This window comes from Tetrao urogallus, assembly GCF_951394365.1.
Source record: "Tetrao urogallus genome assembly, chromosome: 1".
Classification (NCBI taxonomy): domain Eukaryota; kingdom Metazoa; phylum Chordata; class Aves; order Galliformes; family Phasianidae; genus Tetrao; species Tetrao urogallus.
In genome coordinates, this window is record NC_136813.1 from 192,252,281 (window position 1) to 192,269,080 (window position 16,800).

General features: G+C 40.0%; 1 protein-coding gene across 1 annotated transcript in view; it reads left to right on the forward strand.

The window, feature by feature from the left end:
* LRGUK (leucine rich repeats and guanylate kinase domain containing) overlaps nucleotides 1-16,439 on the forward strand; it is a gene marked incomplete at both ends in the record, with an annotated part of 49,932 nt that extends 33,493 nt beyond the window's left edge. The window contains 6 exons of the mRNA XM_079533806.1: nucleotides 999-1,156; nucleotides 3,930-4,018; nucleotides 9,397-9,531; nucleotides 11,656-11,685; nucleotides 15,141-15,310; nucleotides 16,252-16,439. Of these exons, the coding sequence (XP_079389932.1) occupies nucleotides 999-1,156; nucleotides 3,930-4,018; nucleotides 9,397-9,531; nucleotides 11,656-11,685; nucleotides 15,141-15,310; nucleotides 16,252-16,439 (770 nt within the window). The remainder of the gene's footprint in view (nucleotides 1-998; nucleotides 1,157-3,929; nucleotides 4,019-9,396; nucleotides 9,532-11,655; nucleotides 11,686-15,140; nucleotides 15,311-16,251) is intronic.
* Nucleotides 16,440-16,800: the final 361 nt, after the last annotated feature.

Here is a 16,800-nt window from a genome sequence, read left to right on the forward strand (position 1 = left end):
TATCTTTTTGACTCTCATCTATCCCGATTGTGTGTGATAATATATGACATGACACACAGTACAGTAAGATTAAATGATTGAATTTACAGTAAGAAATGATTGAATTTCTACAGAATGAGCCATGTACCAATATTAGATATTTTTCTGTGATTGAGTGTAATATTTAGATATTACTTTATAGACAGAATAAGTCATAGAATTGTTTGAATTGGAAGGGACCCTTAAAAACAATCTTGTCCAGCTCCCCTGCAATGAACAAGGACACCTACAGCTGGACCAGGTTGCTCAGCACCCTGTCCAGCCTGACCTTGAATAGCTCCAGGAACAGGACATCTATCTTCCATCCATTCACCCATTCCAGCTTACAGATTTCTCAAATTTGAAAAAAATTTAAAAATGAAGGAGTTACCTGTATTTTCAACTTACATTTTTGTTTGATTCCTTGCAGTACAGCAGTATTACAAGTCTTTGAATTTCTTGTTTTTTAAACTTTAGAGAAGTAACAGAAAAAAATTCGGATGTCAGGGGGAAGTTCTCCATAGAGAGAGTGGTGAGGTACTGGAACAGCTGCCCAGAGAGGCTGTGGATGCCCCGTCCGTCCCTGGAGGTGTTCCAGGCCAGGTTGGATGGGGCCCTGGGCAGCCTGGTCTGGTACCAGCTCTAGAGGTTGGTGGTCCTGCCTGTGGTAGGGAGTTGGAACTTGATGATCCCTGGGGTCACTTCCAACCCAAGCCATTCTATGATTCTATGAACAGATGTCCCATTCTAGCTCCCTATCACATTCTGACCACTCTAAGAAAGTAAAAATTCCTAAGTAAGTGGATTTCAGTTAGCTTGGAATGGTTTATACCCTTTGTAACCTTCTCAGTTACCTTTTGTAAATCCAAAATGGTACCGAAAGCCAGTTCATAGCTGCAAATGCCCAGGTTCTTTCTGGCTGCTGTAAGCAAAGTGCTGTTCAGAATTTTATTTTTTGAGAAGTGTCTTTTCCACATTAGGTTCAAGGGTACATTTCTTGCAAGAGCAAAGACTGTCACCCAGCAGAGGAGTGACTGGCAGTACTCAGTCTTCAACTATCAATGAATTCTTGGACTCTTCTGCCAAAAATTATTCAGGAGAGACTTTAGACAAACTTACTGCACAACTGAGCGCTGTGGTAAGTAGCATTTGCTCTAGTCTTAGGATAGAAGTAACTTATATGGAGAAAAAAAAACTATTTGTATGTCAGACTTTTCTTTCTCCAGAAAAGAATTAAATTCTGTTCTCTGGCTATCTTTCCTTCCAACCATTTACAAGTTACCTAGAGTTCAAGGCAGATGAGTAAGACTAACTTATCTGCTCAATTTCACACCAAAATAAAACCATTTATCATAATGGATTTCATCCAGTTATGCCCTGATGTAAGGGAGCTGAATAGCATCTCTCTCAGTTCTGTTACATAACATTGAAACTTTCCTGTTCAGAGCAAACAGTTAGATGCAGGTAACAGGACAATGAAGATTACTTATGAATGCCATCCCCTGGCAGTGGAAAAGCTCATTCAGCCAAGTGTCTCAGAGTGAGTGCTGGTAATGACTGCCAGGGATCAAATTTAAGCACATTTTTCACCCGCTTTCACTTTTTCAATCAACAGATCCAACAGTGTGCTTGGATTTCAAATAACCTCTTGCAACTTTGGCTTCATCTCTTTTTTTTTTTTTTCCTTCTCAATAGTGTTTTCCCTAAAGATATTCATTCTCCTTGCAGGCAGTGGGGGAGCTGAGAGTACGAAGCAGATGTGTCTAATGCTCTTTTTATATGTCAATGACAGGAGAAAGAGAAAAAGAAAAATGAAGGCTTTAAACTTTGTTCCATTCCAGGTTTATGATGTCATTATGATGAATGATGGCTGGGCAGGATGACTTGCTGCACAATTTTGCCACTATCTCTATATTTATAACTACCTCTGATGTATAGAATTAGTGTTCTAGGTGGAGCAAAGTAGAAGACCCCCTCCTGGGCTTCCCAGGGTTTAAAAAAGGCTCTCTTGAGTGTGGGGAAGGGTATGATGGTAAAATGGCTGACATAAATAAGGAACCTCCTATCTTCCAATTTTCTGAAATGAAATGCCTCTGTTCAAGCCTTGCAGAATTCAAAAACTGTCACAAGTGTTGTTCATTTTCATGTTTCTTTCATGTAAAGGTTTGTTAGTTTAAGGTGAGACAGAAAGCAGGATTTTTAACTTGGTGGCTCTCTGACAGCTCTCCTGCCCCAGCAATTTATTTCTCTCACTTTTTATTTCATCTTTTTTTTAATATTATCTTGAACGTTTACATTTTGTCAAGTCAGGGAGAAGTGGTTTATGATGAAGTAGGCTATCATTTAATGTGGGTTCTACTTACTTCGTGGCTGCAAGGCTCTCTTTCTTATTAGTCTCCTTGTTCGATGCTGGTAATAACTTTTAGTTATTTACTATGCTAAGTTTCCAATACATTTTTATGTGCAGAGGAAGCTTTATAGCATCAGCTGAAGTGTGAATGTAGTAAAACATCCAAGGTGAAACACAGGTGCCTCTTGGACTGTATTTAATGAGAAGAATATAAATATGTCTGTGGCTTTAAAGTAAAATTTTGTCTAAACTGTTACATTTGAGACTATGCTTTTTTTTTTTTTTTTTTTTTTTTTACTTTAAGCACTGAAATAATTTGCTGTCACTGCAGTAACTACATTCCACTCCCATCGTGTAGAATGAGAAAGTAAAAAAAAAAAGAAATCATGGATGTGAGTTGTCCATGAGCAAATTAAGAAGCAGAGTCTGCTGCTTAGAGGAAGACAGCAGATCTGATTCCCTATAGCCTTCTCCCTTGTGAGCATGCCAAACCTGCACCAATGTCACGTAGCTGCAATTAACTATATAAGGGATGAACATAAAGGAATCCATGCCTGTAATCTGCACCAACAAAAACAGGAACGGAGCTGCATCTTTATCAAAAGAAAGCAAAACATAACTCAAGCTCAGTGAGCTTTTAAACAGACCCTTATTTATCGTGATAGTGAAAGAAAGTGCAGGAATTCACAGTAGTCATCATGTGAGCTGTTAGCAGATTAACTGTATTCTCTTTCATTCCTCATACCATAACAAAACACCTCTGTTACAGACATGTGATTTAGCTGTTAAATTGATAACTATCGATGGCTATCAGTTGATAACAAAGCAGGATGTAATAACTTTGCTCTGAGATTTACGTTTCATTTTTTAAGCACGCTGTTGTTCGGTGTTTGTCTGACCTGACAAATTACACTGTGCACAGCACATGTTAATTAACACACCCTTGAAAATCAAGACCATATTTTTCAGTCTGCTAAGATCATAATGTGTTTGTTGTATGGAATCATTTTACCTTATGCAAATTTCAGTTGGTTAATTCCAACTCTGAGAGGGAAATATTGGTTATTGGTTTATATAGAAAGAAACACAGGTTTTCATTATTGTTGGAGCAAAGAGAGAAAGCTGATGTATTTAAGTTGTAGCAGAAGCAGTTTTTTTCTGAGTTCAACCCCTTGCTGGTGAAAACAAGCTGAAGACAAGAGCATACCTTGAATTATCCCAGCTCTGTTATACTATGAGGTAGGAATGCATCAGAAGTAGTTCTCTGCAGATACTCCTTCCTGCTATGTCCTGGCAGTTTTGAATGTTGTATGAAGAAATAGGGCTTCACTGGAGATGAATATTTTCATTATTCAAAGCCTACAGGATTTCAGACCAAAATTTGCTTTGTATAGATTGGTGAATTATACTTAGCATCTTGTTACTTATAGTGAAACTCTGTTTTCCCAGAATAAATGCATACATTTTAGAAACTTAACAATAGAGAGGAATATCACAACCAATTAAGTTACCCTATATACCTTTAAGTTCTGGTGTGAAGTTGGTTGTATTTCTTTATCAGGAAGAAGCTTCTCTCCGAAGACGTCATGCTGCAGCACGTCAGGCTCTGTCAGGAAAGGCTCCTAGTGCATATGTCCAGCTGTATCAAAGGTAATGTAGAACCACAGAATCATTTGAGTTGGAAGGGATCCTTTGAGCTCATCTAGTCCAGCTTCCCTGCAATGAATAGAGACATCTACAGCTAGGTCAGGTGCTCAGAGCCTACTCCAGCTCTACTCTTTGGATGTCTGCAGGGACAGGGCTTCCACCACCTCTCTGGGCAACCTGTTCCAGTGCCTCACCATCCTCAGTGTAAAATACTTTTTCCTTATATCTAGCCTAAATCTCCCCTCTTTAGGCTTGAAACCATTTCCCCCTGTTCTATCACAACAGACCCTGCTAAAGACTCTATCCCCTTCTTTCTCATAGCCTCCATTTACATACTGAAAGGCTGCTTCTGGCAGTGCACAGTCTCCAAGATGTTTTTTAGTGCTTCTGGTGATTACTGCTGGACCTTGCTTAGCACGAGGTTCTTTGCAGTGCACTTGTGTGCATACTTTTGTTTAAAGCAGAATTTCTGAAAGCTGACTCCATTTTCTGGCTCTTTTTCTTTAATGAAGATGGATCATATCTTTACTGTCTCTTCTGCCTCTTCTTATAGTCACAGCCCTGCAAAAATAGTGTTAAGTCTGTAAATCTTAGTGTACTTTCTTTGGTTGGCCTTTTGTGGTAGCTCTTCCTTTCCCTGATAAATACCATTGCAAATCTTCCTATTTTGGATTCTTTTTTGCTTGCTTCTCCTACCTGTTGTGAAAAGGCTCATCACAATGTTGACATTTAAAAGTAGCACATGGGCCTCTATATCAGCACCTATCAAAATGAATAGAACAGACTTTCAGTTCACTAATTACACATATCAACTTTTCTGTAATGAAGACTGAAAATTGATTCTTTAAAAATAAATAAGGAAAGAAACAAATCAGTGGGTTAAACTATCTTTAGAAAAAACAATGGCAGAAGCTTACAGCAGAGATGCATAATTATGAAACATTTTCTAAACCTTAAAGAAAAGTTTTTTAAGTAGCTGAAGGAAGACTTTTCTTTCCACTCATTCATTTAAACTATGTTGTACTGAGAAGAAAAATGGAAGTCAGTGTTTCCTTATGCTGGATGTTTTGGTTTTGATTTAGTGTGGCAGTGTAAACTGTTCTCTTGTATCCATTGCTCTTTGCAGCCTCTATTCCATAATAGTCATTCCAAGGAAACTGGTTGAGGAGTTAAATATGAAGCTGTTTCAGCAGAGCTGTCAGGCAGGTGAGAGAAAATCCTGTCACTCCCAATCAGTGTTTGCAATTACCAGGCCTCAAGGGATAGATGCACTCAGCAGAATTGGAGGCAAGAGTAGACAACGCACCATTCCATGCAAGAAGTCAAGAAATGCCATTAATGTAAATGATTAAATGATTTAAATTCTGAGAGAGAATCTGATTCCTGGAACGTAACTATTAGGTAGTGGAGCCCTTTGATTATTTTCATGGCCCTCCTCTGGCCCCAGTCCAGAAGGTCTGCATTCCTCCTGTACTGAGAGACCCAGACCTGGATGCAGTACTCCAGATGGGGCCTCACAAGGACAGAGGAGAGAGAGCCAATCACCTCCTAACCCTGCTGCCTCCCCTCTTTCAATGCAGTTGGCCTTCCAGGCTTCAAGAGCACACTGCTGCTAATGTCCAGCTTTTTTGTCCATGAGAACCCCCAGTCCTTCTCATCAGGGCTGCTTGCAATTATTTCTTTTTCCAATCTGTAGACATATCTGGGATTGCCTCAACCCAACACTCTGCATATGGCCTAGTTAGAGTTCATTATGTTCTCATAGGGCCCACTTTTCAACCCTCTCCAGGTCACTCTGGATTCCATCCTTTCCTTCTGTTGTGTCAACTGCACCACTCAACATGGTGTCATCAGAAACTTGCTGAGGGTACACTCAATTCCATCACTGATGTCATTGATAAAGGTCTTGAAGAGCATTGTTCCCAAGATGGACCCCTAGAGGACACCTCTCATCACTGCCTCCACCTGAACATCAAACCACTGACTAAATCCCTCTGGCTGCAACCATTCAACCAATTGTTTATGCACCTGACAGTCCACCCTTCAAATCCATGTCCTTTCACCTTTGTCTGCAAGCCTGTGCTTAGTAAATTCAGTAATGTTACTATAAGTTCTCTCTAATTTGTTAATTAACTCTCAAAATTGACCAGAGAACATTAAACGTCCTTAGAAGTGCAGGCAAATAAAAGTCAATAGCATGTCTGAGGCACACCACTTTATTGTCTCAGTATATGATACTAAAAATGGGCATCAATCCTTTCATGCAGTCGAATTGCAATGGGCATTCAGGTTAGACATCTCATCTCACTATTGTGTCTAGATCCACCTTGTCTTCAGTACTCATCAGGTTTTTCTCTCTCATGGAAAAATACTTATTTTAAGCTATTTCATTTGGAGGTTTTTCTTTCTCTTTTTACTCGGCTATGTAAATAGGACAGAAGTCATGCTGTTTGAAATCTGCTTTTGAAAAACACTTGCTTTTTTTGCTTGAATCTCATCAGCTTTGTCCTAAATTTAATATTTTTTTTTTTAGAATATGAGACACCTTTTTTTAATTTCCATTGTCAGCAGCAGTGCATAAAATCTGTCTGCCTAATCTGCTGTTTGTGTAAAAATAATTTCTTTCGCTGGTAACATCTCTGACCTTACAGAGGCTTTTAGCAGATGAGTCTTAATCACAGAATCACAGAATGGCCAGGGTTGGGAGTGACCTCAAGGCTCACAAAGCTCCAACCCCTCTACCACAGGCAGGGCCACCAACCTCCCCATTTAATACTAGACCAGTCTGCCCAGGGCTCCATCCAGTCTGGCCTTGAACACCTCCAGGGATGGACGGGGCATCCACAAGCTCTCTGGGCAGCCTGTTCCAGCACCTAAATGTAGGAAACTTGCTGCCATAGGTTTTGCAAAGCCAAAAAAGGTGGTGAGTTTTGGTGGATTTTGTTGTTTTGGTTTTGTTTTTGTTCAGTCCCCTAATCCATTTCACTCACTTGCAGAATAATTAATTATGCTGGTGTGATGCTGACAGCAGACTGGGAGGGTGAGTGAGTGGCTGTGGACCCAAAATGGTGGAGGACAGAAGCATGTCAACTTGCTTCTGAGCAGTGCTATTGCAGAGAATGAAAACCCTACTTCAGCTAGGAGTGAATCTAAATACTGGGAGATATATCAAACTGGTGCCAAGAGTGATAGATGCAAAAAAGTTCTTAAGGTACTAAATGTTTTGAATTTCTCATATATCAGTAAATATTAAAAGATTCTTTAATGCTTAATCTCTCCATTGCACATTTTAATCCAGACTGATATATATTGCTCAATTTTCCAAAGCATGCATTAGAAAATTTTAAAAGTGGTGTCACACAAGCATCCATCCTGCTTTATTTATTGCAACCCCACAGGGTTATCTACATAAATTTGGATTCTTAAATCTAAATTACTGAAAACCTAGCCTCTTTTTTTTTCTGCCTGCGGCTGTGTGTAATTAAAGTCATTCTGATGTCTCATTGCCTGATACAATGTAAGGGCAATGTTTCGTGGTTTGATCTGAATAATTTCACTGTCTCTGTGGCTGAGGGTAATAAATAAGGAGTTGGGGTGAAGTCTCATTCAGATCAGACCTTTGTCTAATGATTAACTTGTTGGTTTTCTTGGAATGTTGCTGAAAGAACTGAAGTAAGCAAGAGCAGACATCTCCAAGCGGAAAATTTATAACCTGTGAACTCACGTTTCTGAGTTGGAGGAGATTCATACACTTTACAATCTCAAAAGAGCTCCCTGCCAGAACTGGAAGAGCAAAGGTGCGTGGTCCACCTGTGGTTGACACTCTCTTCAGGCTGGATTTGCTTGCTGTAAGCATAAGATTCGCATGCATGTAGCATACATGTCTTGCAGACCCTGTTGTCTGGCCAGCTTCTGACTTCAATATAATTTCACTTTTCAATTTTCCTTTTATGCCCATGCTAGTGACAAAACTAGGACAGAACTACATGGGTATGAACTACATGGGAGCTATTTAAATTGTCTCAACCAATTTCCTTTTTTCATTTGATCTGAGGCATACTAGTGCAATTAGAGCTACACTAAGCCTTATAAACCTCTAACAACATTACAAAACTCAAGACCAAGTGTGAAGAAGACATTTGGCACACAGGTAGGTAGTGGAAAAACATCCCTTTCAACTTGAAAAATGCTTGTGTTCCTTAACTGTCTGATAGATTGGTTTAAATTTATTTTTCAGCTGAGATGTAGCTTCTGAGTTGATCATAGGTTGTGTATACCAAGCTTTACTCCACATAGTAGAGACCATTTTGTTGTGGGGATCCAGTCCTTAGAGGTGTGGCCTTGAAGTTTGCCTTCAGACTTCTGCCTTAATTCTTCTACCCTCCATTGACCAAAGTTCTCTGTTACAAGAATTTCTTAATTTCTTTTTAATTTTTATTTCCATTATGCTGATGTAAACAAATGGATTTCTGAGAGCACTCAGTAGCTCTAGGGACCCTTTTTTCCCATGAATTTGGTTCAGGTTTTTATCTGAGCCAATAATGAACTAACTGTTGCTAGCCAGCAGTGGATGACAATGAAACAAAAGCTTGAAGCATGGGAAGATTTAAATAAATTTAAACTTCGAAATTGTGAAGATGGGAGTCATCATCCCTGGAGGTGTTCAAGAAGCATGGAGATGGTGCACTGAGGGTCATGGTTAGTGGGACAGGCTGATGGTCAGACATGATCTTAGGGGTCTTTTCCACTGATTCTTTGAAACCTCGTTTCTCACATGGAACAAGCATTCAGCAGTTGCTGCTGCAGTTAAAAATGCTCTTAACAAGCTTCCTAGGGAAAGCAGAAAATGCAGAAGTTAAATGGGCTCTTGGCCCTTAGAAATACATTGATTCCTTCCGAGGTCGTTAAGCTGTGTCAGTGGGGTGGCTCTAGTAGAGTAGATGTATGGAATCTTCTAAGAGGTGCAATTTTAAATTCAGCATTTCATTGAGAATGTCTTATTTCTGGCAATCTTCAGTGCTGCTTGTGCTTGGTCTTAGTTCTACAGGGTCCCTGACTAGGTATCCCTCTTCATTGCAGGGCAGCTGGGCTAAGTGACCTTTAAAGGTCCCTTCCAACTCAAGTAATTCTATGGTTCAAGTCTATAAATGAAGTGATGTCAATACTGCAATCGCCATGAATGTGACTGTTCCTTTCCACTGACTCTAAGCAGAACCTGGACTACTATCTCAACTGCTTATTCCTGCTTCTCTTCTACTGGAGATAGTTCTCCCCTTTATCCAGACACATCTGATGAGCTAGCTAAGCACTAACTATTCTGTCAGAGTATATAAAAGCCTGTTAACAAGCCCTCTATTTTCTTTTTGTGTTTTTTTTTCCAGGGACCTTGGAATCACTCCTGCACCAGGCAGCTCCCAGCAACAATTATTGGAGCCAACAACACATAGTTCTCTGGTCTCAGGTGGAAAGAGTGTCACCCAAGCCCACAGCTTCCCCCTGATTAACACAGAAAGCAGGTGAGTTCCATTTCTGAGACTGCCACTGAGTGCAGTGAAAGTTAATGCTGCAGTACATAAGATGTAAAACTACTGTCCAAACTAATGCAGTTGTCTCATCTGTTACAACAGCCTTATTAAATGTACAGTATACAAATCTTGTCATTCACAGGAATGGTTTCATTTAGGCACCATAATTCATAAAAAAGAGAGAGAATTTCCAGAGCTTTCAATTAACAGGATATTTGAGGGGGAAATGATGCTGAACGAAACTTGGCCCAGGTATAGAGAAAAAGAACTTCAGTGACACCTATTTTTTTTTAGACAAATTGTCAGATATTGCTATCAGAATTATTTCTTACCCTTTTTGAAGGATTATCATAGTTAACATTGAATACCATTTGGGAGGTGTGGGTAATGGCTATGGGTAATAGCACAATCTTCAGATTCATATCTCATCGATGATAACAGCAGACCCTGCCAGGATCCTCTGTAGTACCTTTGCCTTTCCTTACTCAGACATTGTTGCTATGTGGCATATCTCATCCAATGAGTGATGAGCATCCTCATTTATATGTTCATATGTTTCGAAGTATGAAATGGAGACAGCTCCTATCTCATGTAAAGCTTGTAGAGAGAGAAGTAAAAAAGATTTGAAAAGGCTACATCTACACTGTCTTTCAGGCATCCTGCTATGAAGGAAGCTATGTTTTGCTGACTAGTTCTGCAAGTCCACGTTGCCATCCTGCCAAGACAGCTGTGACTTGCTCTTATTGTCCTGTTCCATAAGAATGTCTGAGCTCTGGCTGCCAACTATTAGAGCAAGTGACACTGCAGCTTTTCTATGCAGAATTCTGAATAAGCCTTTTTTCCCCTCTCCTGGCCATCTGTTGTAATCTCACGCCCAGATGGGATACACAGAAGCAGCAGGTGCCACACAGCATGACCCAGTGCAGTGTAACATGCCAGAACCCCCATCCACACGTGGAAATGGGTTTGCACTTATGGCTGTGCCCTGGGCCACCTTAAAATGAGCTTTCCTCACTCTTATGAACCTACGGAAAGCTCATCTGAAAGCTGCAACTGTGAGCTGATGTCTATGCTGTATGGCTGTTGGAAATCTGGAATTAGATCATGGGTTGAATCCCATAGCTGATACCTTATTCTCACTCCATACAAACCAAGCTACCTTTCCAGATGTATTAAAACACCCATACCATGTATTTTCCAACTATTTAAGTGAACAAATCACTGCATTAAATAACAAAACCAAAACACACATTAGACAGCTTTTCACATAAGTCAAAGCAATGAGAAATGCTAATATCTTTGTAAGATTTCAACCCATTCACTTTGTTCTCGATCTCTTGAAGCAGAATTCTTAGATAAACTTACTATTGAAAAAAAGAAATCTGTGTTCCTTTTATATCCTAGGGAGGCTGCCAGTTCCCTCTATGTGATGTACTACCTGCCACTGTAATTACAAGTAGTTAATTAGCATGCTGTAAAGAGGTTGAAACCGTAGGCCTCTGCAGATTCATTTGTCCTGAGTATTTGTGCCACAGTGGAGTGTGCTGAAGGGGAACAGAGTGAGCATATGAGAGAAACTGAGTGCATAATAGGTTGCAGAGGGGTTATGCATCATCTGTCCTTAGCAGTAAGTGGCAAGACCTATAACTCAAATGAGTGTGAGGCTTTGATGAATTGTAAAGGTCTCACCCTTCGCATATGGGAATAAATACATCTTTCCACTCCACCACATTTTGGTGTTTTGATTTTAACAGTGTTTTCATTTAGCACTGTTAATAACAGAGTGGAAAAACAACTGTGAGGAGGGAAAATGCAAACTGCTAATCTGATTCATTTTCTGTGCGTGCATCAAGGCCTACCGCAAAACTGTGCGGAGTCATGTTGTCAAATTCTTTTGCAAGGGAAATAAGGAAAGGTTGGAATAAATTTTCTAATAGGAATGGTTGTTGGAAATGCTGTTGTGTAAATGCATTTGAAATACTGGCAGAAATAATCCCTCCTTTCTGAAGTAATGCAGTAAAACCTGTAGTAATTTTACTTGTCTGAATATTGAGGTGGTTTAATCTTTTCTTTTGTTTTTTCCCAATGTTATGCTTTTCACATTTGGAATGGAAGAAAGAGTAAAATTAAAAAAGCCAACAAGGGGTAAGATCATTAATGTTTTGACCTCCAGGCACAGGCAAAAAAGCAAATATTGTTTGCCAGGATCAGGGTCTGCAGATTAGTCTGACATCTTGCTGGACAACTGTGTCCAGGTCCCAATTTTGTTGCTTTATTTCTCAATGCTGAGATCTTTCTTAGTAGGATTGTATGATGTCCCTTATGATGCTCCATGAACATAAACCCCAGGGTGCTGGGACTGCAAATAGGACCACAGAGTCATTAAGGTTGGGAAAGACCTCTAAGATCATGAAGTCCAACCATCAACCCATCATGCCCACTAACCATGTCCCTCAGTGCCAATCTCATGTTTCTTGTACACCTCCAGGGACAGTGAGTTCCCCATCTCCCTGAGCAGCCTGTTCCAATGCCTCAACACTCTTTCTGAGAATAATTTTTTTCTAATTTCCAACAGAACCTCCCCTGACACTGCTTAAGGCCATTACTTCTCATTCTAGCGGGATATTCACCTGCACCAGTAGAGGTTCTTGTAAGGCTACTGTGTAAGCCAGCTATTAAAATGATCTGGTTACAGCATAGCAAGGTGAGGAGAAGAGAGGAGGAGTGAAATACAGAGTGGAGTTAGGAACTAGTAGCTGGTGAGTGGAAACTTCTTAACCTGTTAGTGTACCTTCATCTGTGCTTTTGAGAGTGGAGGCAGAACCTCACCTATAACTGAACTATGCATTTAGCAAGGAGCTATCTCAAAATACAATCAAATGAAGAATATCTGTCAATTGAAATATTGTGCCAACATATGAAATGATGTATGTTGGGGTTTGGCAGTCCAGTGCAAGCATAATCTAAACAGAACGTGTAGCAGTCCAGGGCTTTAGTCTTCTACTCATTACTAACACAATCTGTGTTTAGTGCACACAGACTCCATTATTCTCATTATTCCATGGGGTATTCAGGTCCTCTTTTAAAAATTCATTTTCTTTCCATTTAAATGATGGGAAAATATAGGTAGAGGTAAAAGCTTAAAATTAGGGCACATTCCTACTCCATATGTGGTAGTTTTCTTTTCTGTGCTGGGGAAGGTCTAGACATAGATTATTAGCAGATTTTAAGCTGTAATTTCTCCACTTACTTTTTGATAGCTTTCTTATTCTGAGTAGCATTCCAAGAAACCTTAATCATTTCCCATGTTTGTGCTAGAGAAGCCTTTTGCTAAACTCTGTGCAACTAAACAAGGAAATGAGCATTACACTAAAGCCTCATGTCAAGGTTTATTAAAACTCACTGCTTGGCTAAGACTGAAATAATAGTGAGGCATTTAGTGAAGCACCCAGTCCTCCCCTGTGTTAGTTTTGTTATAGCTGCTGTCAGAGCTAACATACTATAACTCCTTAGTCAGAATTATTGAGTGTCCTAAGACAAATGTGCTTGTCTGCTGCCACAAGTAAACATGGGTTACACTTGCAAGACTGCAGCTGTCATTATAATTTACACTACTTCCCTGTGTGGAAGAAGGTGCTACATCAAAAGCACTATTTCCTCACAGAGAAATCATAATTACAGCCAACACAGGATAATCATATTGGTAATTTGGTTTTTATCTTGTGAGTTGCTTGCTTACAAGCTACGTAGAGAAAATTCTGCTGTAGTGCTGCATTAGTAGGGTTCTTGTCATTAACCTATCTGTATAGTTTGAGGGGGACATGGGTGCCTGCCTTACTGCTACACCCAGGAGCAGTGACAATGTTTCTTCAACACTAAGCATGCTGGATTTTGATGCTGTTGAATTGTCCAAGCTGTTTTTATACTGAAGCTGGATTCACTGCTCATAATTTCTCATCCTTCCCACAGTTACGTCTGATGCATATTATGGGCAGCTAAAATGGGATTACAGCTAGGGTTGAGCACAGGGCTATAGCGTGCAGTGTTTGGTGAGCAACCTTGGATTCAATTAGACCTCAATAGAGGACAGGAACACTCATTACGGAATGTAATATTGCTTTACCTTGAAGGCAGTAGAAAAATCACATAGACTTCTACACTACCTCTAGTTAGAAGATAATTACCTGTTTCTTATGGGAGTAACACACTTTTCAATCTCATTATTCATGATCCTTTCTTCTTACTGCATGGTTTTATTAAAATACCACAGAAATTCTCTCTCTATTCCTTGGAATGCTGTAATCACAATATTCTCACGAGATATAATGCATCTTGCAAGAATTAGAGGGTGAAATTCTTTTGGCCTGCACTATCAATAGGGTCAGGGTGGATAATCTTAGAGCTTCCTCACAAGTTCATTAAACCTATGAATCAGTTCGACCTTGCAGATCAGAACAGTGCTTAGAAAAGCAGTATGAAAAGCACATGAAGACAGACATTATCAAATGTCTTAGGCGTTGCTCCAGAAATACATTATGGTTTTACATTGAAGAGGAGTTACTGATCTCTCTGTATCAATTAGGGCCTTTCACTTTTCTTCAAGTAAATTGATATTATATAGATATGAACCTAGAAATGAAATGGAAAGCCTATATCAGAATAAGCTACAGTCTGGTCATTATCTTTGTCACATTTACTCATTTTTGCCTTAATATGAAGAGTCTTTTAGACCACTCAGGCTTTGTTTTGGGTTAGTTTTTCTGTAAGATACCTAATAGGTCAGAGGTGCCTTAGTTGCATCTCATTGGTAGATGGCTACTTGTGATCCAGGTTGTCAGTGAGTACTACAGAACTGCTGCTTTTCAAGGCAATTCCCATTTCATTTTACTTACCAAAAGAAGCCATTGTCTGCAGAATCGTAGACTCATACAATGATTGGTTTGGAAGGGATCCTGGCTGCCTCTCACCAAATCAGGCTGCCCAGGACCCCATCCAACCTAGCCTGGAGCACCTCCATGGATGGGCATCCACAAGTTCCCTAGTCAACTGCTCCAGTTCCTCACCACCCTCTGAGTAAAGTATTTCCTTCTAACATCTGACCTAAATATCACCTCTTTTAGTTTAAAACAATAACCCCTATCCTATCACTGTCAGACTCCAAATAAGGAGCCATGAGTTCTGATTTCAGATCTGGTGTTCAAAAGCCATCTGGCCATGGTCTTGGACAACCTGCTCTAGTTGGCCATGCTTGAGCAGGGGAGTCGGACTAGATAGATTCAGAGGTCCTTTCCACTTTAAACTCTGTGATGCTCTGAAGTTGATTCACTGTGTGGCATGAACCCCTTTGTAACACCTCTTTGTGTGATTAATTAGTTAAATTGATAAATGAAAATGGGGAGAGATAGCAGTTGCATTTGCAAGCGCTGGATGTTTTGAGAGAACTGTACTGTGTGAAAAATCTTTCTGTAACTGATGAGCACTGGCATTTATTTCTGACTTCTGGTTGAGTTGTGTGATTGCAACATCAGTAATAATACCAGACTTGGTATATATGCTTTTTTAATCATTATTTTAAAGCATAAATCATTTTCTTCTCTTAGCTGCAGAGGATTTGGTCCTGCTAGCAGACTATTTCTAAACTCAACTGGTGCACCTGCTGCTGAAGCTTTGCCCGTTCGGAGCCCTCTTCCCCCTGCTCATCTTCCTGAAGCTGCCAAAGCTCAGCATCAAGGTCCAAGGGGAGCTGAAAATGTAGTGGACAGTTTGAAAGGTTTGAAGCTTATTCAAAGTAACAGTCTTGCTTATGCTTACTGTAATGATCGTAGAATCATAGAATTTGTTTCAGTTGAAAGGGACATTTAAAGGTCATTTAGTCCAACTATTCTTCAGATAGTGCAGGTATGTGGAGTCCTCAGTACAACTGAGACATAGATCTGTTGGAACGTGTCCAGAGGAGGGCAACAAAAATTATCCTAGGGATGGAACACATCCCCTATGAGGACAGGCTAAGGGCACTGGGGCTGTTCAGCCTGGAGAAGGGAATGCTATCTAAAGGGGGGCACTGAGAAAGAAGAGGACAGACTGCTCAGTAAGGTCTGTTCTGACAGGACAAAGGAAAATGGTTTCAAGCTAAAAGAAGAGAGATTTAGATTGGACATAAGGAAGAAGGATAGAACAGTAAGGGTGGTGAGGCAGTAGAACAAGTTGCCTAGAGAGGTGGTAGATGCCCCATCTCTGGAGATAACTGATGTCAGGCTGGAGCAGGCTCTGAGCACCTGGTGTAGCTGTAGATGTCCCTGTTCATTGCAGGGCACTTGGATTAGGTGGCCTTTAAAGGTCTCTTCCATCTCAAACAATTTTATGATTCTATATTAGCTTTATTTGGGTGATAGGGCAGCCTTTGTGCCTCTGTGGTAATGACACACAAAGCAACATTCTGATGTGACAGCATCATCACATTGCAGAGCCAACATGCTTAATGCAGCAGTGAACTTAAGGAAAAATTCAAAATAATGGCTGCTTTGGCATAAAATTACTCCTCTGTTTACATGAATTAAAATTGCTGTTAGACTACCTGTATATAGTAGTCTTTCTTCCCTACAACACACAGGATTTTCAGCTGGAGATGCACTTTGTGTTGGTAAATTCTGGCTTTTCATTAAAATCAATACCCCTTAAGTTTCTTCACTTATTTATTTATAATTTCTGCAGAGACTGAACTTCATAGTGACAATCTTCAGAGAAAATACAGCAAAGCCAAGACTGGTTCTTCCCACGTGCCTCAGCTCACCAACTGCAAACCTGTCCTGCCTCCAATCCCATCTGGGCGAAAGGGCACCAACGCTGGATGGCCATGGTTAGGAATCTTGTTCTCAATCACACTGAAGCTTTCTGTCTAGCAGCAGTACTGAATTTGATAGAATTTCTCTTTGGCAAAGCAAAGTCTATCAAAGATTATTTCTAAATCCATTTCTGATTAACTCTCCAAAAAAAGTTATTTATTTATAACTTTATTAAAAAGTAATTTCTGTGTTTCCCAACACTAGAAATGATTTCCCCAGGCATTCTCAGCTGGGAAATGCTGTAGAATTTTTCCTCACCACCACACGTCCATATCTTCTGTTCATTTATTTTTTTTCCTCCCCCTCTCATTTTATAGATTTAATTGAGGTGTGGAAGCATAAGAGCTCCTGGTAATATTGCCTGTGCTGTAGGAGTAGTGAATTATTTTCAAGAGCGATTTTGTGAAACGTTCAGGAT